This window comes from Diorhabda carinulata, chromosome X, assembly GCF_026250575.1.
Source record: "Diorhabda carinulata isolate Delta chromosome X, icDioCari1.1, whole genome shotgun sequence".
Taxonomy (NCBI): domain Eukaryota; kingdom Metazoa; phylum Arthropoda; class Insecta; order Coleoptera; family Chrysomelidae; genus Diorhabda; species Diorhabda carinulata.
In genome coordinates, this window is record NC_079472.1 from 37,108,610 (window position 1) to 37,136,195 (window position 27,586).

Here is a 27,586-nt window from a genome sequence, read left to right on the forward strand (position 1 = left end):
ATTTCTTCTGCAAGCATTCGAACCGTTAACTGATATTCTTGGACGATTAGGACGCGTACACGCTACGCATTCGTGTCTTTGCTCATCTCGATTGGTCTTCCTTCTCGCGTTTTGTATTCGACGCTTTCACTGCCCTTCTTGAACTGTTGACCTATGTCAACGGAATCCTTGCGCACAACTCATAGAATCATCACCAAATACTTTTAATATTTTACAGTAAGTTTCAGTTTCCGAATTGCTAAATTTCGCACAAATATCAACGTTATTGCTACCACTGGGTTTTGCTACTTTTTTAGTGTTTAGTTTAGTTTATTTTTAAAAAATATTACAATGTATGGTTCCAACAAACCTATAATAATTTTAAAAATTGCTTAGTTATTAAAACTTTTCTAATATTCAGTTTTCTTCTTATCATTTCTTGAAGCTTCGCTAGAAACGGTGGGTTTTAATGATGTTCTGATTAGGGCTGGGCAATTATCAAAAAATATAATCGATTATCGATTATATAAAATAATCGATTATTTTCGATTATTCGATAAATCGGTAATAATCGATAAATCAGAAATAATCGATTAATCGAAAATAATCAATTTTCGAAATATCGGAAATAAAACTTCTAAAGAACGATTGTGGTTTGATTCCTACAAAAAACAAGATAAAGAGCGAGTATACCACTAGGAACATACAGAAGACATTATGGTGTGATTGCCAATAAAAACAAACTAAATAATGAACATACAGAAGTTATTTGGAAGTAAGATTCTGATATTGAATTATGTTGAAATAATTATTAAGAAAATAAATTTAAATAAATTTAATCGTTAAATTGATTGTAATATTATTTGATTATTTTAACGATTGTACGAAAAATAGCCGCGAAACTTATTAACGACCTCAAGATTATCTTGCCCCGGCCGCAAGCGGTCTCGGCGATAACTGTTCTTTCGGTAAGTTAAAAAGGTATTTCGCGGCCTAAGCATACAAATAACTATCTCAGTTTTTTACTTTGTAATAAAGCCACTTAAAAACTCAATTAAACTGTACCAAAACCATTATGTATTTTTGAGAATGGAAATAGGCAAGAAACATTGTATTTTATAAAACCAAATTCTCACAAGATGTTTCCACTTCCCTTAATCGATATTTTCCGATTAATCGATACTTTTCGATTGTTTGATTATTTTTAAAAATATATATCGATTAATCGATCACCCAATTAATCGATTATTTTTCGATTAATCGATTATTTTTCCCACCCCTAGTTCTGATACGAGCTAACTTAGTAAAAGCATCAGATATGTTTTTGATGGCAAATCTGTCTGCAATTCTTGAGTACATCCACATGGAAATGTGGATGTACTCATTTTCTGTATTTGTTCTTGAAGTTTGAGTTTTTTCTAGTAAAATTTAAATATATTCTTTTATAAAAAGAATGTTAAATTACATTTTGTTCAATTAGAGTCGAGACTACGGACAGAAGTAGTCTTTGAAACAAAGTAGGCTTCTCAAGCATCTTTCCTCTCAAAAAGATAAAATTCATTATGGTATGAAGTATCTTATTCCACTAAATACAACTATGATATAATGAAAATTATATTTTGTAAATTAAAGTTTATCATATTCTGTACCTTTTAACTTTTTGCCCTCTTTTTCGTATAAGGCAAATTAAACAAAAGTAAAATGTGTGTGTCGTCCATCAGCCATAATTGTTTTCAAATGATAGAGCTATTTAAATAGGCCTCTACGTATATCTATAAATAATGTTCCATTTGTATAAATTCATCCATATAATTTTTAAACGTATTATCATTATGTGTTTCTTTGATAAAATATATTTATGTACTTGAATAATGTAAAAAGAAATTCACTTTCGATTACACCTTTTATTGTCAATTTCGAAATTTACAAATCAACTTGTGCATGACTTTTACTGTGAAGACTTTCCCGAATTCTTCTTCCAAGATCTTCATCGACTTTAGAAAAATTGATGATGGCTCTTTCTTGAAGAACGCTGTTAGCATATTGTAACCAGCTAACAATGTTATCAATCAGTCGTCCTCGCTCTAACGGCTTCAAAACTCTCTGGTAGAGTAATCTAAAAGTTCGAAACAGTCTATTAGAACAATGTTTTTGAAATTATTTGTCTGTATCAGTTAAAAACACAAGTAAGTTACATGTACATATCTCGAGAAGAATATTCCGTATTTTTTCGCGGTCAGTAAAGTCTAGTGGTTTTAGATACAAAATCCATACTACAGGCGGTATCTCACCAAAATGTGGGATGTAGAAAACAACCTATATTCCTCCATTTATTTTTGTTTATGGTTGCCTTACGCTAGTTCTCTATAATTATTCTTTCTGAATCTTCTTTACGTACCTCTATCCATTTTGCCCGTGGACGCCTTCTTTTCCGTTTCGCTCCTTCTGTCCTTAATAAGTATCTTTTCATCCAACTATCTCCATTTCTGGTTATATGCCCCATCAAATAGAGTTATTTGCTCTGGCATCTCAGCTTGACCATACAGTACTTTGATCTCTGCGTTCGTTCTTCTCGTATTATTCTTACACTCCTCCGTAAATCCTCCTGAGTACCTTCCTCTTCCATATGTTTATTTTGTTTTCGCTTATATTCGCTGTCATACAGCACCCTTGGTTGTATAAATGTATTATAAATAGGTAACTTGGAGTCCTCAAGGGGTTCCAAACGTTTTGTTTTCTCTTGCCTGTATTTTGTCGGTTTTCCTAGTTTCATCTCCTTCGTTTGTAACTGTAACTCCCAGGTATTCGAACTCCTGGACAAATCTACACTTCCTGTATTGCTCTGTCCTTACTTTTAATTAATTGGTTGAATGATCTACATAATAGGAAATTTAAATAAATCATATTTTATTAGAAGGTTGTTACTTTGGTTTCAAGTTCAAATAATATCGCTTACCGTGGTTGCGTATAGTTGTCATCATTTCCATTGTCGAGTCGTTGAGCATCTCCGACTAATGGCCAAATAGGAGACAAAGCCTTCGCTCTCTTATCTTCTTCAGGTCCCTTAAAACTATTTGGATGATATACGGGTGCTCCGCCTTGACTTTGAAGTGAATTTCTACCATCGCGTTGATAGTTATTCACCTTGAATGGGCTGTTAACTGGTAGCTGGGTATTATTTACCCCTAAACGGTACCGATGGGTGTCACCATAATTAAACAACCGACCTTGAAGCATTCTATCGGGAGATGGTTCAATACCTAAACAACATCGAAAGGAAAGTAAATACTTGTCAGCTTTTTATTAATTCTAAACGTTAATCCACGTTAATGGCATTTGTTGGGATATAATAAATCTTGTTTAATTCAATGAGTTCAATGTTCTCAATCTAACATTCTATAGAGCAATATAGAGGATGTTAAGAAACTTTACGTCAAAGTTATAGGAATGATTAGGGGATGTCAAGATAATGTTGGTGCTTATGTACATTTATTTGAAGGTAGATTGTGAACAACAATCCAAAATTTATTTACTTTAATAATAACTTTGATTTATTATCTATTTATTAGTAGAACTACCGACTATTTATAATTTAAAATTTTACCTGGAATCAAATGTGATACATCGAAAGCGATCTGCTCTACCTCAGCAAAATAATTTGTAGGGTTCTTGTTCAAAACAAACCTTCCAACTGGAATTAGAGGATAATCTGCATGCAGCCATACCTTGGAATCATCGAATGGATCATAAGTGCTTTTAGCGGCCTGTTCTACGGTCATAATTTGAACATACATATTCCAGGAAGGATATTTTCCACTTTCTATAGCATTATAAAGGTCTCTTATGAGATAATCAGGATCTGATCCAGCTAACTTTTCAGCTTTATCTGATTTTAGGTATCCGATACCTGAAATTTTATTTTTTTTGTAATTTAATCCATCAAACTTTAATTCGAAAATTATATATAAATAATATAAACGATATAAGTCTTATACAAATAATGATTGATATTAGTAATGATTGCTAATCAATTATAAAAAAAAATATAAACAATTATGGTGAATATGGACTTGTTGGACATGCATCAAAACGTAAAATCAGTATTGTTTATCTTATTAAAACGTTTAAAGGAAGCCGAGCCGAGCCGAACAAAAATATAGAGTGGGGACGTGCCGAGCGGCTTCAGTTACAATTAAACCTTCGACCGAAAATCCAAAATTTTCTTTGACGTCTTTTTGGGGGCTGATTTAAAGCGAGTATCACCACAGCCATGGCTGACATAGCGACGTCATAGTCGGTAATAATTTTGAAAACACTAACACTTTAAGGACACTTTAAAAAAACTTCTAAAAAGTACTCTTCAACGAAGTCACCAGTCTTGATGTTGAAACTATAATGTAGGTAGAAATAACCTGGTCGGTTTCGTTTTCGGTGTGGACGTCGTGCCCGCCTGACTTAGCCCACCCGGGTCAACCCGCCCAGTCTACCGCGGCATAGTGTGGACCCTGCTTAAGGTTAAATGCAGTGTATTGGTAAAGCAATGAAATAAATCCTCTAGTATCATAAACAGTGGAGTGTATTTCGAGTGAAATATATTTTGATTAGTTTCGATAGGAAATATGTTTCTTTATCATGGGATAATTTGATAGCACAGGTAAGTAGTAATATTATCACCGAATAATCAAATATAGTACTAGGGTGGCAAGATTATGTATGAAGGATGCGTTTGATTTCTATACATTGCTCCCTGCTTTCAATCTAAGAATTTACTAAATTAATATAATCGTAAATGTCATCTTTATCCGGATCAATAATAAATAAATTTATTGATACATCTATAGCTAGTTCCAATTTAATAGCATTGAATTCACATTTTAGAGTATGTATGTAGGTGTTGAAACTCATGTCGACATGGAAATTATACGACTTTCTTCAAAGTAATAGAAGCATTTGGTATGAATCTATTTTATCTTTCTACGTAGAATACGACTAACCGTTGCCGCCTCGTCAGTAGCTTTTGTAGCCACAGATACTGATATCACACCGAGCTTTATGATTAATGTGTAAAGAATGGTTATACGTTTTGTCCATAAAGATAATGGGTCGACCCTCCTCATAGTATTTTGCAGTAGCCTGCGGTTGGTTTATATATTGTGCAATCGCTTATATTACGTTTGATTGGAACCAAAGTGGTTTTACAACCGCCGACTATAAAGTCTTATTTAAACTTTCTAGGTAAAATACTACAAGAATAGACGATGTGTTTTCTTGCACATACCAATTTTCAATAATTCTTCGTAAAATTACATATATTAAATCATACGAATGCCTAATAATAAATATAAATATATTTTTTTGATAAATCGTTTTGAGTTTAGGTCTCTTTTGATAGAAAATTGGTTTTCAAAAACAGGTAAAAATGAACGTTTTGAAGTATTTTGGCCTATATCAAGATATGACGTAATTTTTTCATATATAAATAGTTTTTTCAAAATTATAGAAGTTAAATTGAGAAGAAAATAGGAAAAAAATGAAGAATTCACAGACATATCTTAATCAGAATTTAGAAAAGCTACATAACTAACCCTTAACAACAACATACTTCAAATTTCATAATAAAATATACAAATAAATTGATTTTTATGCTATTAGAGCATATGTATATATCAATTAATAATGGAACATCTTGAAAAAACTGTCTTAATCATTCCTTTTCCATTATGTAGATGATTGCATTATGCTTTAAATTCAATTCAAAAATTCAATTGTCATCATATCGTAAAAAACTTTAATTCACAATCGAAATCGAGCAAAATAATAACTATATTATAATAAATTAATAATTCGATAAAAACATAACAAAACAAAACAAACTTGGTCCTCAAGATCTTTAAACTTCAATTCATGTCTCAAAAAAGATCGGTTTGACTGATAAAGATCTCCTACTAACATATCTTGAATTTAGATGCTTAGCTATTCAAAAACTAAAACTGCAGTGAAAGAAAATAATTATCCCAATAAAATGATAAGTAAAATATTCAAGAAAAGATTTTATAATCAATTAAGATAGAAAACAGAAACTAAATATCAGAATATAATAACATTTTTATTTAGCATATATACAAGGACAATTATCAACAACTATCGACAAAATCCAAAAACTATAGAAGTACCTTGTAATGATTGTGACGCTATTTACATAGGACAGATATCTCAGTATTTAGAGAATAGATTGAAACCTCATCAATACGATAAAAAATATCACAGCCTTAACAAACCAAGAAATAACAAAAATTAAATTCAAAATTTTTTGAAATTAAATCAAATACAAGTAAAAGTGAATTTTTAGAATACACATAAGAACAAGAAAGCTATTACTTCGAGTAAAATATATAATATATAGTTATTTTTTTTTAAATTTAAATGAAACCACGAATAATTTAAATTGATCTACAGCTGTATATTTTTGAAATATAACAAATAAGGAAACATTATTTCTTTGGTTAAAACAGATCTCTTTTTTTATTTCAATATTTATGATGTAGGTGATTTATTTATTAATATAATTATGAAAATTCTCAATTACAAGTCATATTTTGATAAAAAGTAAAATATGTCGAAATGTTTTTTTGCAATTAATGTTCTATCAAAAGAGACCTGAAAATCAAGATGTATTAACAAAAATAATAAACATACAATTCTTCGCTAATTATTCTTAATTTTTTTCAGTTAATCAAATGTTTAAAAACTGAAATAAACTCAATAAACTTCTGCTTAATCGATGACGCTTTTAACTTTCTGCAATATTAAATTAAGAAACTTAAATCAAGTTCCTAAACAACTGCTGTATGAGTTATATCTAAATTAGTAATTATCACATTTTTCAACTCACCCTGATTCGTTAGATAATGAAATTTGCAGTAAACAACTTTCCCATGGGCATTTACAAAAGCAAACGTATTGGCACCGTATCCGTGCATCTTTCTATAACTGTCTGGAATCCCTCTATCAGCGAACATCATTAACACAGAATGCATAGATTCTTCACGAAGAGTTATGAAATCCCAAAACATATCGTAATCAGGTCTAATATGAGTGGTTGGATTTCTATGGAAAAATATAATTTCGTATTATTGAATGAAAATATACGTCGGGTTACGTTACATCCTCATTTTTAATAACAGACTAGAGGTGGATCAATCGTTTGAAACTTTAGAAATAGACTCTTGATTGATTATTAAATGCAAATCGATTCAACATAATTTTCTTTATTGTCCTTCTTAGTATGTAATTTCGAATGGTGTTGCGGGTTGAAATCTCAAAATAAAACTGTCCAAGAGTTTTTTAAAATTACAACGTTTCGATCTTTTATTTGATCTATTTGACTGACGTCTAATAATTTAAAAAGTCTTAATTAAGATCAAATAAAAGATAGAAACGTTGGAATTTTAAAAAACTGTTGGTCAATTTTATTTTGAGTCCTCAACCCGCAACACCATTCGAAATTACATAATTTCTTTTAATTGATTGTTACTTTTAAATGTAAGTGATGAAAGTAAGTTCTAATATTGTAAAATTCTTTATATATATATATACTTATACTTATACATAAAACTTTGACCGTATTTTCACTTCCCAATGATGAATAGGGAAGGAATTAATTAATCCAGAATGGCGGTATCTGTATTGATATCTATTGAAAGTATGAAATATTTAATTATTTTCCTCCGAGGTAGATACCGTAAAAACAAGCTTTATTGATCGCACATTAAATTGGCGGTTACTAATTTTCCCCTTTTCTACGTTTTTCCATTTTATGTAAAAAGTCTGCTCATTGGTTAAGGAAGCAGTGCTTCATAGAGCTCCCTAGAAGCCGTTTTTGGTAAACTGGATAAGATTTTAGATGAGTAAATCTCTAATTTTTATTGGCATTTTTAAAATCAAAGTTTATTTGGCATGTTAGTAAGCAAAAATTCGATTTCAAGCATAATTTTTTGTTAAATTGTGCAGTCCGTAAGCTTATATCTTATTATAGAAGCTGTCATACTTAGTAGTCGACATAAATACTTTCAAATAGTAATTTTCTCTTTATTTCAGACAACACAAAGACCGTTTTCATTCGGTTTACCTTTTCAATACATGAATAAAAGTAGGAAATAATGCAGCATCTTTAACGAAAAATACAGGAAAGTTATTTCCAACTAAGTCCCATATACCATCTTCTGTGTAAAATTTAATAGCGAATCCTCTAAAGTCTCTCACAGTATCAGAGTAACCCATTTCCCCAGCTACTTGAGAATATCTGTAAATAATACATTATAAATTAAATTCGTCTTTTAAAATATTTATTGACGATTCTGTGTTATTATACAAAATAATTCTGGTCATAGTACAAACAGAATTACTGTTGAAGGAATTAATCACCTACCCAAACGGAAATTCAATTGAACATTCTATTTAAAAATTATTAGTCCGCTTCGTTTATGACGCCTGCGAAGCATCTAGCCAAGCTCGAACTTGGTTGTACAAACGCTTCGTTGTTGCACATATAAAAAAATTTTCTACAGTTTGTTTACTGGAAACTAAATTGAAATTTAATAATAACAACATGGGAATATTCGAATCAACATTGTTTATCGTGAAATTTTTTCGTAGTGAAAGAAAATTTATTCTCGATGAAAAGAAACCTGAACAGTAAACATATGATAGATTTCAAGTGGCAAATTTAGAAGGCATCAAAATAATGTACTTGTGCAAAACATATTCAATTCCACGTGGAAACTATAATACTTATTTTAGTTAATTATTGTGGTTGAAGTGATGTTTTTTAATGATATAGAATATAGAAAATACATTCAATTTGCGTATTTTAAGTTCGAAAAGGGTGTGAAGGATTCAAGTTCGTCACAAATCAAATCAAAATCAACCACGAAGCAAAGTGAATATAAAAAGGACAGAAGACATGTTACAAGGTTCAACTATATGAATTTTGTGAGGCAAACATGAAATCATGTTCTTAAATGAAATAAGAATATAGAAAATATATTCAATTTACGTATTTTGAGTTCGAAAAGGGTGTGAAGGATTCAAGTTCGTCACAAATCAAATCAAAATCAACAACGAATCAAAGTGAATGTAAAAAGGACAGAAGACATATTACAAGGTTCAACTATATGAAATTTGCATGGCAAACATGATTTGAATTTCGACCATGCCAGTCATTATTATTGTTCAGATTTGATATTGAAACATACAACACCGTACAAGTCGATTTGGTAAAGGTTTGACTTAAAAAATATCAAAAAATATTTTCAAAGTTTTTCGGAACGTCTTAAAAATTATTTTTTAGATGATTTGAGAAATTTAGAAAATCGCTGGACTAAGAGTCTATAGGCAAAAGGAGATTATGTGACAGTATGTCCTATAAATCAAAAGATATCAACAGTACTTTTCCAGCAAGACAATGGTGTTTTTCCAAGAAAGAAGCGTTAATATTTTGTCATGACTCTGTCCAATCGCCAGATTTAAATCCTATGGAATTTGTGTAAGTTATGATGGGGAGGAGGGATGGGCGGCTACAAGCAGACATCAGCCTTCCTTTTTTAATGCATCATAAACTTTTTCTCGCCAGTTTTTTGTAAATGTTGTCATTTCATTGTTAATGTGAATTATCAAAAATCGAGGTCGATGCATTTTTCTGCGAGTAGCACTTCTAAGGCACTGGTTATGTTTGTCAAATTAACTTCCGTGTACTGATTTTTTCTGAATTATTCTTACCACTGTTACTGGTTTACGGTATTCAATTATTTTATTTTTTACATTGTACTGATCTCTCTGTATCTCGATTTTATTCATAATATCACCCGTAGTAACCACATAATACTCTTTCTTTCCTAACTGTTGATTCCAAAGGCACTTAAGTTCGAAAAACACTCTTGGACAAATTCATACCATTTATACACTAAATTTCAATAAAGTAACTTTTTCGTTGAAAATTCAATCTTCTATCCTGAGATATTAAAACAGAGTTGTTAATAAAGAAAAGAAATGATGGAGATTATAAAGAATATGCAGTGAAATTAATATTGAGAATTTGACGAATATCAATATTAAATTTCTATTCTGGAAAAAAACTTATTTCAGTTCAGTGACAGAAAGGTAAGTTTCTATCTTATATGTTGATTTGGAGAAACGAAAATTTACTTATATAAACTATTAATGGATGACCTACGCAAGTTTAAGTTATTGGGATAAATTTATAACGTTTTCCATGACTTACCTCACAGCTATAGGTGTCTTCTTTCCAATTTCCGAAAACACTTTAGCTGCCGTATATTTTGTAATGTCATGGGTGACCTCAAAATATCCGAAAGCTCCTGCCCCTTTTGCGTGTACAACCCTCTCGGGAATCCTTTCTCTACTAAAATGTGCGAGTTCGTCTATTAACACCCAATCTTGAAGTAAAGTAGGTCCATGATAACCAACCGTAAGGCTGGCATCTTTTTCTGATACTGGATTACCTCCAGATGTTGTGATTGACTCGGGTTTAGTCTATAACAATTATTTAATGTTTTAGATAGAATCCGTGATTGTTCAAAATGTATACGGATCTTTATTTCTTTATAGATGGTTGACGTTACGTAGGACATTTCGACCATTCCTCAATGGCAAAGCAAATTAGTAACTCAGGCTGATTTTAGGGCACTGTACTTACTCTTTTTGTTTAAAAACACAGAATTCACGAATTCAAGTTCAGATTTCCTTTTCTACAATTGAGGAACAAATTAACAGTGCGAACGATACAGCTCACACATGACAAATCAACAAAATGAAACTGGAGTTTCTCCAAATGGGAATTATACATCATTGACACATTTAAAATTAATTACATTTTGGAGTCGTATTAATTCCATTTCTAAAAATTCATTTTTGAAATATGGAAAAGTTGGTATGAATTTGAGATAAAATTTTATATAGGATGTTTACAAAAAAAGGTTATCCTGTTTCTAGGATACATACAAAATCGAAAAAAATTTGGGGTTGTTCAGTAAAAACTTTACACCAAAAACGTACTCTTGATAAAACTCGATTCTGTATACCGTTTTCGCTTAATAAAACTATTAATGAAAAAGTGATGTTCAATACTATTTGGTTCAAACATTGTAACTAGCGCCCTCTATGCGAGTAAGATATAAAATCATTGGATGTATCAGTTCCAAAAACATATTCGTATAAAATTCCAATGCCAGTAGTTGCGGCAAAATCGTAAAAAAATGCGCTGCGAAAATTTTGTACTGAACAAATCCCAAATATTTTTCGGTTTTCTAACTATGCTAGAGACGGGATCATCTTTTTTGAAACACCCTGTATATGAATAATGAGAAAACAACTTCAGTTTTACTATCGTGAAAACCAAAAAATGCTCAAGAAAACAAAAAAGTTATGAGTCCAGATCGATACTAAAAGTGGTATAAAATGAGCAATAACAGTTCACGTCCGGTACCCTGTTTAAACCAAACTCCCTGGCAGGTACATTTTACTCGTCTATAGGTATAATAATGATTTTTTTCTAAGTTTCAAGTAGGACTACAATTAAGTGCATCTGTCTAAAAAACGGCGTATAATGCAGTCCAATTTATAATGATTCGATTGCCTTTTAAAGAATACTTTCAGAGCATAAGACATACATATTTTTAAAAGTATTTATAATAATAATAAATTTATAAAAAGAGGTATCTACGCCTATGGTGGATTAAACAAAATTCTTGAATTCGCCATTAGAACTATGTTTATCTCTTCATTATTTTAATTAGTATCAGATATCAGATGATCGAGTCATATAACTGAAGATACCTCATTTAATATATTTACCCCTTGTTTGCTTGAAAATTCAAGTAGCTGATTCGAAGCTGGATTTCGGGAAGTCATGTTGTTCTGCGAAAAACACACACTAAACTCTTTTTGCATTTTGGTCCTACATGCATTTTAATATTGCAAGTAAATTATCAAATAGGAAGTTTGACCACACAAATAACAATAAAAACATGCAGATCAGTAAACTACCACGAAAATATTTTGTTCGCGGTTAATATTTTCTTATGTATTTACGAATTTGTAGATATTCCTGTATAATCAGAAAAGCAAAATATACTACAATAAAAATGAGACGAAAATAATATAATGTGAACTTGAACCCTTTCTTTCCTCTTTTCTTTAAAAAGATATTTTTAATGTGTTCAGTACTTCTTTATATAATAGTTTATGGCATTTAAATTTTCTGTTCCCTTTTTAAATCTTATTTATTAAGCGAATAAGAGAAAATATGTTGTTCATAATTTTGACTTCACCAAATCGAATAACTCTATCAATTGAGGAAGGAATAATTCATCTTGCAACTATATTATATAAACTCATATTACCTCTTAGTCTTTGGAAATACTAGAGCATTATAACTATTGTTTCCTTTTTGTTATTTCCCACAAAATTGTCAAAAATTGAGAGAATGTTTGACCAGGTTTCAATTTGTGGTCCATCAAAGAATGACTGCTTTCAACTGACATAATAATTTTCTATTTAAAAATAAGCAACATTGCACGTTGAGACGGTTGATGATTAGATATTAAGAATTAACATTTGACGTCTTTACTACGAAAAATTGAATGATATGACTAATAAATTTCACAATTACCTTAAAAAGTTATTACCCCGTAGTTGTGTATAAAATCAGAACTTGTAAAAGTATTTAATCGAAATATTTTTTCATTATAGTTGTAGCATTTAATTGTAGCAAATGCAAGTAACAAAATTCAAAATTATGATCATTTTAGATTTTAATGAGTGCTTTAACAGAAATATTTAAAAATTTTATTTTTTCCGAAAGCTTCTCAAAATTGTTAACTACACGAGTAAGACTGGTAGTAAAATAGAATTTGAAAAAAATTCTATTGGTCAATCGACCTATTATAAACCTTTTATTTACTTTTCTATGTTAAATATTAATAATATGTTATTAATGGTGAGTAATAAATGATTTATTATGATTATTATTATTAATTTGTAGGTATTTGAGCTTAGTATCATGTTATTTGAAATTTATAATAAAAACTAAGAACATAAATTTCAAGTAGAATTCACTCCACACGCTATTATCATACTAAAGATGAATAGACTGTTTACTATTCATAAATCAACTTTATTAAAGTACATTTTAACACTATAAATCAATATGCGCTGCAGACTTTAATCCATGTTTCAACTTCCTTCCCAAGCTTTCATCAACCTTTGAAAACATTGCAATTGCTCTATCTTGTATCGCCTCTTTGGTTGGCTTCAACCATGCAACCATATTGTTTATCATTCTAGATCTTTCATCAGGTTTCATGACTTTCAGATAAAATAGTCTAGCTTGGGTGAAATTGTCGTCATCTCCATTGTCTACTCGTTTAGCTTCACCTGAAGTTTCAAAATTTACATGTTATTACATAAATTATATCACCAATTCGATAAAAAAGTTTCACAAAAAGAAATAAATTGTTTTAATTAATTATAGTGTATTTTTATTTAGGAAAGAGTAATAAAACCTCAATTTTTTGCAAAACTAAGGTTATTTTAAATATTATCACGGATAAATATTTTCTAAAATTTTCATAAATTTACCCAAACTATAACATATTTTCGGTCTTTTATGACCATAAGCTGTTCAGAACAATAGAAAAAGCCCTATGTATTGAAGATTACATAACCGTATCACAAGATTTCTTTCAATAACTACTTATTTGCCAATAAAGGTTAAAAATTTTATTTTATTCCAAGAATCTCTTCCCAACAAATTTCATCGAAAATACGACTGTGAGTTTTACCAATTAGTGAGGAGATAAAAGCTGTGTGTATTCTTGTGTGCTTATGGAAAATTTGGAAGCATAAGCATGTTTTATTATTCTCTCAAAAATTAAGATAAACTATAGTTAAGAGTAAAGAAAAAAATGTTTAGCTCCACCAATTTCCAATTAAAAGAGTTCTCACCTAGTTTACAGGTAATTTATACTCGATAAAGTAGGGAAAGACTTATTTAATCCATCCAAATATATGAGAATGTATAATTCCCATTGAAACATGTACTTTGTGATTATTTTCGGACTTATCGCCACGTCTAACCTCAGGAGGAGTTAACGGCAACATATGATTGAAAAGTATAGTATATAATGTTAAAAAAACGCGGGGTGAGAAAGTGATATATGCACGTGTTTTGTAAGGCGATAACGGTCGACGTGACATACGTGTTTTGTTAAAAATGATAGGCCATATTGTTTTGATGATAAAGGAACAAGCGACATTAGGGCATTGCCATATATCTTTGTAAATAACTGCCTGGCAGCGAATGAGAAATCTGGTTGACCATTAAATTAAACAACAGAAGGGGAAACTAAAGAAACTCAGCTTGATTATGTCTTCAGAAGAGTATAGATAAGCCCGTAGATGTCAATTTCGGACTAGAACCGGTATCTACTTATTGTTGTCATCAAATTCATATTACACTTTTTGTTGTTATATTTTGAATCAAAAACTATTTTCCATTAGCTCAATTTATAATAATGACACCATAGTAGTAACTATTATGGTTGAACTGGAATCTTACCTTGAAGGGGAATAATTGGACTTAACGCTTTAGCTCTCGTATCAATCTTTGGTCCATTAAAACTATTCGGATGATAGTTGGGTGCTCCGTTATGGCTATGAAGTGTTGCTTGACCATCTCTAGCAAAATGGGAAGCTTTAAATGGAGTATTCACTGGAAGTTGTAAGTGATTAACACCAAGTCGATAGCGATGGGTGTCACCATATGCAAAAAGCCTTCCTTGCAACATTCTGTCCGGCGAAGGCTCAATACCTAAAAAATTTCATCTCAATAGTAAGCTAATAATAGTTTAATATCGATTTAAACAATTTATTGTAGAACCACGGAGACCTTATCCATCTTATCTATTTATTAAATTTTATCACAACTTTTCTTAGTCCGGACCTCGCACTAGCAGATTATTATTTATTCAGTAAATGCAGAAAATACATTTTTCAGTAAAACCATAAAATTCGACGGGCTATATGTACTTCTTTCTTAATAATTATTTAATAAAAGAAATGAAATAGATTTCTAAAGAAGATAAATGGATCTAACATTGAGCAAATTAAGTAATTCAACAGCTGTTGAACTAAATTTACCTAAGAATATATAAAATACGAACCAGGAATTAAATGTGCAGGGTCAAATCCTATTTGTTCAACTTCGGCGAAATAATTCGTTGGATTTTTATTTAAAGTGAATCTTCCAACTGGTATTAAAGGATAATCAGAGTGCAACCATACTTTGGTATCATCGAAAGGATCGTAAGGACTTTTTGCAGCTTGTTCAGTTGTCATTATTTGTACGTAGAATTTCCAAGATGGGTAATCGCCGTTTTCGATGGCATTATAAAGATCTCTAATGTGGTAATCTGGATCCTCGCCGGCTAACTTTTGTGCTAATTCAGGTTGAATATTTTCGATTCCTGAAAGATATAGAAAATAAAGATAATAAAGTGAAGATGCTTACATATTATTAAAAAGAATTATAAAACTTTAGAGTTTGTCCAACATTTTTCTTTACTTATAAACTACTAGAAGTACTAGCTAGTTTCAGTAAGGTTTTGAGACGAAACAAGGATGTTCTTTGTGGAATAGAAATTCCGAAGGAAAACACGGTTATGCTTTTAAAGAAATACTTATGAAACCAGTATGTTTAATTCATTCAATATGATTTTTATGTAAGAAATAGGGATAGAAATAAAAAAAAATATGAATTGAAATAAAAAGTCTCTTACTAATTGATGAAAAATACTATAGTGATTTAGCTAGACCTAGTCCATAACAACCAGTATACAGCATGTCCGGAATTAAATATTATTATTAGAATTGAAGATGATATCGATTTGATTTCAATTGGCAAGTGATTGTGTATTTTTTTGCATTGTAAAATATTGAGCCCTTAACCAATTCTGAAGGTGGAGTAGGTAGATAGAGGTCGTGCTCCGCGTTCCTAAGTGGATAGCCGTACAACGATCTTTTTGAAATTGGAGAAGCGTTCATACGAATTGGGCAAACGCCAGGTGTAAGTGAAAAGTTTTGTTCCGATGAATATTTTTCTGTTTATAATTTCCAATAATTAATAAATACTCAATTTAAAAGACGAAGTAAAGACTTATTGAGTACATAGATATGTATTTAATTTAAGGATTGTACACTTGAAACTATTTAAAGAGTAAAAACTTTACGTTGAACAGTTTCATGGACTCAAAAACACGGGAATATATTTTATAAAATTCTAAAGCAGAGAGAAAGGGGCTTTTAAGGCTCTAAACCTCGTGATTCAATTTAAGACGTATTATTTGTTATTCCATAAAGCTCATAATAATTATAAATACAAATCAAAGACATTCGCTAACGCCAACATAATCTTTGATTATATTAAGATGTTTTACATTTAAAAATTGTGTATACTGTACATAAAAATAATGACTAGAGTAGATTAAGGTTTTTTTTTGTAAATCAGCAGTAGATAAAAAGTAATCTTTATAAAATATTAAAACTCCTATCTATATTCTCCACTTTGTCAAAAAAGTAATGCTAAACTATTTAATTGAAATCATACCGGAAAAAAGTACTTTCTAATAAAAAAAATATACTATGCCGAGATATTTAAGTAGTGAAAATGTTTACGAAGCCGCCAAAGTAACAGTAGCCAGATCCAGCTCGCAGAATCTTTGGGTGTCACCCAAGCAACCATTTCAAAACATTTAAAAGCAGCTGGATATATTCAAAAGCAAGGAAATTGGGTTCCACATGAACTCAAGCCGAGAAACGTCGAAAGGCGGTTTTGCATATCCGAAATACTGCTGGAACGCCACAGAAGTATGGATACATTACGACAACTCCATGCGTAAAATATCCTATGTGAAATACGGCCAACCAGCCAATTCAACGGCAAAGCCGAATATCCATAGCGCGAAGGTAATGCTCTCTATTTGGTGGAATCAGAAGGGTATGCTGTATAATGAGATGCTAAATCCGGGTGAAACCATAAATGGAGAGCTCTACCGAACACAATTAATCCGTTTAAAGAGAGCAGTACTCGAAAAACGCCCGGAATATGACTGGCTGACTGACTACCATTTGTTCCGGTCGATGCAGAATGCCTTCATTGTAAAACGTTTTACATCTGAGCAAGATATGAAAAATTGGCTTGATTCATTTTTGGCTGCCAAGCCTTCGCAGTTTTTTTGGGATGGGATCCACAAATTGCCAGAAAGATGGGAAAAGGTCATAGGTTCAGATGGGCAATACTTTGAATAATACGTTAATACGTATAATACGTTACGTTAATACGAATAATACGTATATGTTTTTCTTAAATAAACGTTCAAATTTTGGAAGAAAAACCGCCTGAATTAAGTTATAGACCATTTAATATTTGTATTGTATTTATGAATGAAAATAACAAAACTAGGTAAAGTAAACAAGAAAAAAGTGGTCAGTGCATCACTGGCAATCAAAATATATATTTTATCGACTACTACCTTACTTTAGGAGTATGATGTACAGAAAAGAGCACCCAGGCGATGGTGGGCCAGCTGGCTAGATAGAACAAGGGGAAACTTGAATTTAGCTATAGAATTAGACAAGAAAACATAAAAAAATTAATTGAGAATGAGAAGAAACATTTGAAACACTCCTAAGGAAAATAAAACATGAGATAACTAATAAATCGTAGGAGAGAGACGTAGTATTAGCGGATCAGAAAGTCATTTCTCCTCAGAATTGCAACGTACACGCAATAAAAATGGCATTAAATCGTCTAATTTAGTCTAATTCACCAAAGAGTTTACAATCCCGGTAAAAAAGGCATATAACTTCTTAACCCCGCTCTCCGTTTCACATGATGCAAGACAACGTTTCTATTCTCGATTAATGTTCTATCTAGCCAGGGCATTCCAGCTTTTCATTTATAAATCTTACACGAATATTGAATAAATTGCAATATATTGACCTTGTTTTACATCATGTCAAGTAGCCTTAAGAGATATAAGTAGGTTTAATGAAATGGATGATTATAATATATTTCTAGAACTGTGTGAACTTTATTTCTAAACATTAACCCTACTATAAGTAATGTTGAATATGGCTACTGTTACTTTGGCGGCTTCGTAAACATTTTCACTACTTAAATATCTTGGCATAGTATATTTTTTTTATTAGAAAGTACTTTTTTCCGGTATGATTTCAATTAAATAGTTTCGTATTAATTTTTCGACAAAGTGAAGAATTTAGATAAGAGATAGTAGTTTTAATATTTTATAAAGATTTTTTTTATCTGCTGCTAATTTACATTAATTACATAATTTTTAAATGTAAAACATCTTAATATAATCAAAGATTATGTTGGCGTTATCGAGTGTCTTTGATATGTATTTATAATAAGTATGAGTTTTATGGAATAAAAAGTCTCAAATTGAACTACAACCTGTAGTTAAAAAGTTGGCCTTTAGGTTTGATGTTAGGTGAAATTTTCAATCTTTGAACTTAGTCCTTTTCGTAAAAATCCAAATAGTAGTTTTTAAAAAAATCGAATATCGGAAAGAATTGCATATATTATACTACTAACCTTGGTCGGTTCTGTAGTGAAATTTGCAATAAAAGAATTTGCCGTGTTTGTTTACGAAAGCGAAAGTATTTGTTCCAAATCCGTGCATTTTCCTGAAACTGGCTGGAATTCCTCTGTCCGAAAAGAACATAAGGCAAGTATGAGTCGATTCTGGTCGCAATGTTATCATATCCCAAAACATATCGTAATCAGGTCTCATATGAGTTTTTGGATTTCTAAAACAAAATTAATGAGAACATCAATACAAATACATTATAAATGATATAATGAAATTTTCTTCAGTTCTCATGTATTCTAAAAAATGGTTTCAAGAACAATATTCCAAAAAATCTGTTAAATTGATTTAAAATATAAATGCTAATGCTATTGCAAAATTTACTTTTTTAATATCGTATCTTTGATACACAGGGTGTTCCAGGACTTGATGTGAAAAATTCGGGAGTGAGCAGATGACGTGAAAATAATGCTCTCATAAAAAAAATTCTCATACGACCCCTCGATTCTGAGCTATAGGCAATTGATATTGTATAATCAGAATTTCTAAGGGATGATTACGTATGTTCACTACTATCCAGGTGTGGCTCATGCCAATTGTTAACAATCTGTAACTTTCACAGGGACAATCTGTACAACCTAAATATAGCAAAAATGAATTTTTAATCGATTTTCTAACATAAAAGTACCCTTTGTTCACATAGATAACATTTATGGTTTAGGAGGTATGTAGATTTTTAGATGGTTATACATGAAAAAGAAACTATTCGCCATAAAAAGACATTCTGAAGAAAAATATCATAAATTGTAATTATTCATTGAAAATACTTACAGGAGGTATTAAAACACAATCAAACATTTCTAAATGAACTGCATAATGTCGAACATCGTGTTGCGAGGGGTCGTACGAATTTTTTTGTTATTATTTTCACGTCATGTAGTCACATCCGAATTTTTTTATCAACAATCTTATTCAATACTAATATGTATATCTGCTTAACTGTTATGTCAATACCCAGTCTTTACAACTTTGTTAAATGGCCGAATTACTTTGGCTATTGAAGACTGCACATTAGGGATAATGCCTTGAGTGTTTCACTACCTAAACAACTTTATTTCTACCAAATTAGTAATCTTGAGAAAAAGGGGAGGTTGAAGAATAGTAGAAATTTATTTGCAGCTAATATGCGTCACTTAGGCCCCCTGTAAAATGAACCCAGCCCACGAACAGCATTTACGAGGCTCCAAACCAGCCCAAGTACACATTTTTTTGTATCCAAATCCTCATTAGTATATAAGGTATACACGACTAAGCAGCTTCTACTTGATTTGGAGTCTGAATCTGAAGATGACAAAAGATGTATTATATTGCAACTACTCACAATAAAAGAGAAAGAAGTAAAACAAATGAGTATTTGCTAAAAAACTGAGTCATTGAGAGTTCATTTTATCTGGTGAAATTCCAGAAAATATCTTCAAGGAGTCGTTTCAGTTAAATCGAAGACAGTTCAGCGATGCTAATCAATTAGTTGAAAAAGATATTATTAGTCAAGAATGCAATGAAAAAAAGCTTATTACGATTGAAAAAGAATATTTTGTAGTAGATAGTTTATTCAAAAGTAGCCTCCACGATCTACGTGTGAGTTGATCGTGGGTGAGTTAAATATGCGCCAGTCCATCTGAAAATGTATTGAGGGATGTTCGATTATGTTTGGTTTAATGTAACATGATTCAATTCAAAATTTACATCTATAAATAAAAAAAATTGAGCAATATCCAGAAAATAGAATGAAATTTATTTAAATTAGAATTTAACTCAAGTCCTTTTGATTTATAAGACATTGGAGTTGCAAGTAGCCGTAACATCGTAAAATATTCTTCAACCTATTTTTCATCTAAGATGACCAAATTATAGTAGTGTACATTTACACTGATCGGTTGCAGTGAAAATGTTAATTATAGTAGGAAAGTAGTATAACTAAATCCCTTGTAAAAGCGGAGACCGCACTTTTTACCTTTGTTTGTTATTTGGACAAAGCTTGAGTGAATTTTTAGAAGATGAAAAGTCATTGTTAAGCATGTATGGAAGATTATTCTTCGTGTTAAAAAATTCTTTCAGAAAAGGTTGCTGGTTGTTTATTCTGGATTCAAAAAGTTCACTAAGAGTCGCCTTCTGATATTTGAATAACAAATGGAAAATGTTTCAACAGTGTTTGAAAAATGGTTCGAAAACTGATAAAATTAAAATATTTTACGGTTTGTGGAAATTAATACAGTGTGTTCAAAACAATCTGTTTAAATCGATTCAAACATTCTCTTGAATAGTATACCCTCTAATGGAATTATAAAAAAATTGAGTGTATCTAAATTTGATCAGACGTACGTATTAAAATTTGTTGAATAAGCTGAGAATTCCTACAAAATACAATGTATTGGTAGTGTTACCACACTTTGGTATTGATATTCAAAATTATTTTAATGAAGTTTTTCAAAAGATATGGATTAAGAGAGGAGGCACACAAAATTGTGACCAGTCACGTCTCCAGATTAATCGCTTTTATACTATTTTTTAGTATTTCCAAATAACAATGCGTACAAGACTAAAACTAATAACTGGGACGACTATTACATCAAATAACAAATCAGCAATTTTTTTGTAAACATAACACAAGTCGAAATATTATCAAGTTACTTTATGAATTATCTTGAATTATGAATTATCTTGAATTAACTAAGCTAATAATTATGTGATAACATAATAGTTACCTTTTCATAACATGAATGAAACTCGGAAATACGGCACAATCTTTAACAAAAAATATTGGTGCATTGTTTCCAACCAAATCCCATATACCATCCTCAGTATAAAATTTTATAGCAAAACCTCTTATATCTCTTATAGTGTCCGGATAACCTAATTCTCCAGCAACCTGCGAAAACCTGTTGAAATATACATGTAATAACGAATTGGAAATTGATTTTATAACGGTAATGTTCACCTTACAGCTATAGGTGTCTTCTTTCCAATTTCAGAAAAGACTTTAGCGGCCGTATACTTGGTTATGTCGTTAGTTACTTCAAAATAACCAAAAGCACCGGCTCCTTTCGCATGTACTACTCTTTCAGGAATTCGTTCTCTTGTGAAATGTGCAATTTCATCTATCAAGTTGTAGTCTTGAAGTAGTATAGGACCGTGATACCCAACTGTCAAACTAGCATCTTTTTCAGGTACTGGTACGCCCCATGTGTTAGTTATTGTTTCTTCATCGCCCTAAAAAGTGAACCAATCAAATTGACAGAACAAATATCCACGTAGTAAGTTTATGGCATTGCGTAAGAAATAAATATTTTAAATCAATTCAAAGGAAATAATTCTTGATAGAATGAAATCAGAAACTTACAACTAAAGGTGAAATAACCAATCTCGAAGTAGCTACGATCAAATATAAGGTTATAGATGTTTCATATATGAGGTATAAATATCCTTACAAGGATACTTATTGTAAAAATGAATAAAATAATAAATTCTAGTTAAAAATTTAACAAATCAAATTAAAGGTTAATGATTAGTGAGTATATCTTACTCAGAATGTTTAAGCACTAAATTGTATCAACAACTAACTGTTCGAATTTTATATTTTATTGGAAATTAGATTTATCCATAATAATGAATTTTTTGTTGCTTAATTATGACATCTAACCAAAACAGGCAATTTTCTCTATCATTATGATGAGTTGAATAAAATTTAGTTAGTAAATAAACATACGAGTAAAGTGATATTTTTGAAAGAAGGCAGTCAAGACATGAATTCTTTATAGTTCTTCCAATATCAATTGAAGAAGTTATGCGAGGATGAATCAATATTTCATAGATATGCATGGCACTCATATCAACTTAAGAAATGAAAAATAATGTTTACTCTCCGTATAAAATTCGGTAAACATCTAACAAACCGTCAGTCTACGTGGACTCATCATCTCCACTACAATTAAGTTGAATCTGCCAGGTATCTACGCCTATGGTAGATCAAACAAAAATTGTCGGCAAGGGTTTTTAAAACCTGCAATTGATATTGGAAGAACTATAATTATATAAGTTTTAAAATACGAAAAAGCAATTAACAGTTTAAATTACTTATTGCATTGTAATTTATCAAATAGAATCAATATTTTTGTTCAAATGGCATAGATATTTTTTATGATTTATTCACTCTCCATCCATAATTTTTCTATTTTCATAGTACAGTTAATGTTGTTTTGTTTTTATTATTGTAACAGATGTAACAGACAAATATTAAGAAGTTTGTCGTATGTAAATAGCTTACATACCAAAATCATTAAATAATAATTGGTTTTCACGTTTCGATCTAATTTTATTTAATAAAATGTAGTTCCTTGTAGTAATTTAGATACTATTTACAAAAGTTAAACGTCATTAGGTTTGGAAAATTCTCATCTATAAGAAAATCTAAAGAAAACTGCAGATATTAACTACGAAATAGTGAATAATTATTATTTAATAAATTTCATTTACCTCGTGTTCTTTTGCGTATTCTGATAATTGATTTGCAGCAGCGTCTCTTTTCGGTGTTGACATTTTTCAAAATTGGAATATTCACAGCACTTGTTAAAAAATCGGTAGGAATGTAAGTTGTTCCTTAGGATAGCCTTTTATATAAAAATTTTATCATCAAAATTCTAATGCTAATGTCATTGACATTGTGGTAAATTTTGTTTATTAGCCGTAGCTGATAAAAATCTAATATATTTTGGAATTGTATTTGACTTGTTTATTGAACTAAATCAAGGATATTTATTAACCACCCAATGAATAAGAGCAACTAATGATCATTTATACAAATCGAAAATTAAATACATAAGTTTTATAACAACAAATCATTCTAATTGTATCATTACTATAATCAGATTTACCGCATAAAATTTGTTCATCAATACCATAGATAAATTACTCTTCTCTCCCGTATTCAACAAAAATGCGAGATAGGTATGTATCACATCTTTTGTAGATAAACTTCATCCATTCGAATTCAATTTTTCAAGTTTGAAAAGGGTTTGAGATGTTTAGGTACTTCAAAATTCAAATTAAGATTATGCCGCGGGACTGCGGATTTACTCACACACAAACAACGAAACAAATTGAAGTAAAGAGCTAGTCCACAGGAAACGAAGAAGCTGATCACAACCCTCGACAAGTAGGCAAATTTGGAGTGAGATAATATTTGAAATTGTGCAAAAGATCGATTCAATTTTACAGAGCATAAATTAGTTGTAGCAGTTTTCTATTCGGAAAACTTTGGAGAGTATTGCGACAAATTTCCCGAAGATAAAATCATTTCTTCAGGTTCCTATTATACCATACTTAATAAAGATCGAATCACTAATTGTTTGTTATTGATTTCAAAAGTTTATAAATTTTTAACAGAAAAACATTTAGCAGATACTCTTCTAGTGAATAAAAATTGTATTGTTAGAAATCGTAGTGACAATTCACATCAAAGGCCCGAACAATGTTTTCAACGCCAAATCAAATGAAAACGGTTCTTATGAATTTTTAAAAAATTACAAAATACCTAAAAATATTTGGTATGAGCCAGCACTGGGTTGTTAACTATTTTACTCGTAATAAGTCGGATTAAAAGTTATAGAGCGCAGGTAGGTATATCTATGGGTATACAGTTTTTAGTCTTTTGATTGTTAGTTTATTATTGAATTATAAAATACACCGTGTCCCATTTTAGTTGAGACTGCACTATATTTCAGAAATTATCCCTTTTTTGGAAAACTTTCAAAACCGTTAACAGAATTATCCCAACTACTTTTGTTCCTTAAATACCAGACGAAAACAAAAATGTTCACGTTCATTTCTCAGGTCCTGTAGAAGATAGAAAAAAAATTGAAACTGCTTATAACAGATATTTTTATATAAAAGTTAGTGATGTATTTAAAAATTTTTTTTGAGCACTGTTTTCAAGATTTGGCACAAACTTGGTATTTTTTAAACACCCTAGATATTTTATCAAAAAATTTTGCGATTTTCGGCTTCAGACATCAGATAAATCCATATTTATGTTTGTTTATTTAGGAGGCATTTGAACCTATTTATTTAATTATATTCTAAACATAAACTCAAAATTAATAAACCAAAAAAAATATATCGGTACAGATTCAACATTAAAAACTGTAATTACAACAATCAAATTAGAAAATGAATTACAAAAACCAAAAAAAAACATATAAATCTAATAAAATTGTTAAAAGTGTCGTCTATTCTGTCTTATACATAAATCACATGCAGTTTTAATTCGCCTTGAAGGAATTTAACATTATAAAAGGTTGTCTTTGTAAATTGCTGAATGCTTATTCGGTTGAGGCTCGGAGTTCATCTATATTATTATGACGATTTGCATAAATCTTATTTTTTAAGTAGGACCATACAAAGACGTCTAAAATACTCCGGTGACCTCCGGCGGTCATCTGATTTGCCTGTGTGTACCAATTCAGCATCTACCAAAATGAGCACTCGAATATTCTGATGCAGTTGTGCCAAAGGTATGTCCTTCAGCAACTCTGGCATATTATTTTGTAACAATATTTAGGTATCGTTGGGCAATTAAGCTAACCTCAAAAATTGTATATACAATTTTAGTGCCCAATACAAAACATGAAACACTAAAACCAAATCGGCCTTTTTGCAATCGTTCAAAAATAATATGTTGGTTTTTTGATACCAATGCCTTGCTGCTTGTATGGGATTCGACAGACCATATTACCTTTTTAGCAAAATCTGAATCTTCATTAGTTTTGGTAAAAAACCAATTTGAAAGTTCCAATCGTTTAAATGGATCCTCAGGATGCAATACTCGAACAATTTTTTAACTTATACGGTTCAAATTTATGCTTTTTTAATAGTTTTTGCACATTTGATTTTGAAACTACTTCTTTCTCTATTTTTCTACAGGAAATTTGAGGTCTTAAAAACAGTGCTCTAAAAAAATTTATATACGACACTGACTTTTATGTCTATTATAAGCAGTTTTATTTTTTTTTCCTATCTTATACAGGAGCTGATAAATAATAATACAGAGTCGCGAAACCCGCATGTCCATATCTTTAATTGTAGCTGAGATACAGTGCAGTCACAACCAAAATGGGACACAGTGTACATATAAAAAGATAACAGACAAACGGCTTTGACGGCTTTGCCTATACATACGCACTCGATGGTCCAAATTTGTCATGACCGTTATTCGGTGATGTAGACCTGTGATTTTAAATCATCTAATGGTGTTAAATCACACGATTTAGGGGTCCATTTCTGATCACCAAAATGTCAATGTACACGAACTGGAAAAGTCTAATGCAGTAATTGAAGTATTCATGGGCTATATAGTATGTGGTGCCGTCTTGTTGACATTGATGTTGTCCACATCAATATTTCAGAGAAAAGAATTGTGTTATCATGTCGCGATATTGAACACCAGTAACAGTTACTGCATGACGAGCTTCATTTTCAGAAAATTATGGCCCAAAACACAAACCAAACAGTGATCATTTGTACATGCATTTGTTTTTCGACAATAACATGTAGATCCTCAGAACCTCAAAATCGATAATGTGCTTCGTCGTTTGGATGATTTTGCTCGAAAAATCAGCATCCATTTTTGTTGCTCAATATAATCATTTCAACAACCTCTCTTCGCTGATTATGCTTCATTTTTTATGTTAATTGAATTTTGTAAGCACAAAATTGCAGATCTTTAGTGAGTATACGCTGCAATTTCTTGAAATTTGTAATTCTTGTCACCGGTTTTAAGACGATCAGTGTGTTTGACATCTCCAACAGATCGTGTCTCCCAAACTCTTCACAGTTAACGAAGTTGAACATTATTCCGACCATATATTGTATGAAGTTTTTGAATTGCGGCCGCCAAGTTTCCATTATTTTTTAAATATTCTCAATACTGAAGACACGATTTATTATATTATGTAAAGCTCATAAGTTTCTATTTGTATTTTTTATGTTTATCAACACTATAGTGCATAAATAGCGGCAAACTTAAATATTAGTTTTGTGACAACCTTTATTTTACTATGCAAATAGTGTCGATATAATTTCTATGATTATTTTGAACTATCTAATAATCACTATTTGGTCAATGCTACGTTGTATCAATTAACAGGTTCGTTTGGTTATTTTCTAAGTATCGAAACAAGATTCAATAACCACCAACTTCGTACCGATTTCAATTTGTCAAATCTAATCCGATATCAATGTTTTAGATACCCCATCGCACCCTATAGAGATTACGTATCCTGGTATTTTATCCCGCCTTATCCTATATCATCGGATATATTCCTACCCGCGTTTCTGTTGCCCTGTACGTTCAATCCAGCGTTGAGCTTCATTTCGCACTAAGCAAAATCAACTATGAAATTATCAAAGCTGGAAATTTAATCCTATCTATTATGTACATGTAAGTACTTGCGGATTTGATAACAGAAACGTTTGTTTCTATAAGAAATTAGAACAAACAAAAAACTAGGATTAATTTTCAAAATTTGATAAATACAAGCTCACTCGTTATAAAAAATGTAACTCAAATTACTTCCAATTCCCCAAAATATATCATATTTAGATTTTACTGAACAGCACACTATAGTCAGGACAATTTAGACATTCCAAGCTACATAAATTCCTATAAAGCTGGATAATCAGTAAAATTGTTTAAAATATGATTAAAAAAAAATTTTGAATATTACCCATCATTCTCGTGTATGAAAAAAATTTTATTCAAGGCTAAAGATCAAAAAAATGATTTTTTTGCGGTTTTCAACAAAACAGTGGGATTTATCATAAAAATACTTTAGTCAAAAATTGTAGATCATAAAATTATCTACAAA

General features: G+C 30.7%; 3 protein-coding genes across 3 annotated transcripts in view; 1 reads left to right on the forward strand and 2 right to left on the reverse strand.

Moving 5' to 3' along the window:
• LOC130900399 (xaa-Pro aminopeptidase ApepP-like) overlaps positions 1 to 27,586 on the forward strand; it is a 126,249-nt gene that overhangs the window by 23,716 nt on the left and 74,947 nt on the right. The window lies entirely within an intron of this gene.
• LOC130900402 (catalase-like) lies at positions 1,869 to 11,938 on the reverse strand. Its single transcript, XM_057810968.1, has 7 exons — positions 11,851 to 11,938; positions 10,259 to 10,530; positions 8,108 to 8,281; positions 6,872 to 7,086; positions 3,584 to 3,886; positions 2,936 to 3,239; positions 1,869 to 2,095 (listed from the first exon to the last, which is right to left on the reverse strand). Exons 1-7 carry the CDS (start codon positions 11,905 to 11,907, stop codon positions 1,903 to 1,905), a joined length of 1,518 nt encoding a protein of 505 aa, XP_057666951.1. The 5' UTR covers positions 11,908 to 11,938; the 3' UTR covers positions 1,869 to 1,902.
• Positions 13,179 to 23,297, reverse strand: LOC130900401 (catalase-like). Its single transcript, XM_057810967.1, has 7 exons — positions 23,199 to 23,297; positions 21,664 to 21,935; positions 21,431 to 21,604; positions 18,671 to 18,885; positions 15,219 to 15,521; positions 14,615 to 14,866; positions 13,179 to 13,431 (listed from the first exon to the last, which is right to left on the reverse strand). The coding sequence occupies exons 1-7, from the start codon at positions 23,259 to 23,261 to the stop codon at positions 13,193 to 13,195; spliced, it is 1,518 nt and encodes a 505-aa protein (XP_057666950.1). The 5' UTR covers positions 23,262 to 23,297; the 3' UTR covers positions 13,179 to 13,192.

Bases quoted from the DNA above. Each gene is read 5' to 3' on its own strand.
- LOC130900402 (XM_057810968.1), bottom strand. From the start codon at position 11,907: ATGACTTCCCGAAATCCAGCTTCGAATCAGCTACTTGAATTTTCAAGC. The intron at 8,282-10,258 runs GTAAGTCATGGA...TATTATTTACAG, and splicing joins AAGACACCTATAGCTGTGAG to ATATTCTCAAGTAGCTGGGG. The intron at 7,087-8,107 runs GTAAACCGAATG...ATTTTTCCATAG, and splicing joins TTTATTCATGTATTGAAAAG to AAATCCAACCACTCATATTA.
- LOC130900401 (XM_057810967.1), bottom strand. From the start codon at position 23,261: ATGTCAACACCGAAAAGAGACGCTGCTGCAAATCAATTATCAGAATAC. The intron at 21,605-21,663 runs GTGAACATTACC...ATATTTCAACAG, and splicing joins AAGACACCTATAGCTGTAAG to GTTTTCGCAGGTTGCTGGAG. The intron at 15,522-18,670 runs GTTAGTAGTATA...TATATCTTTCAG, and splicing joins TCACTACAGAACCGACCAAG to GAATCGAAAATATTCAACCT.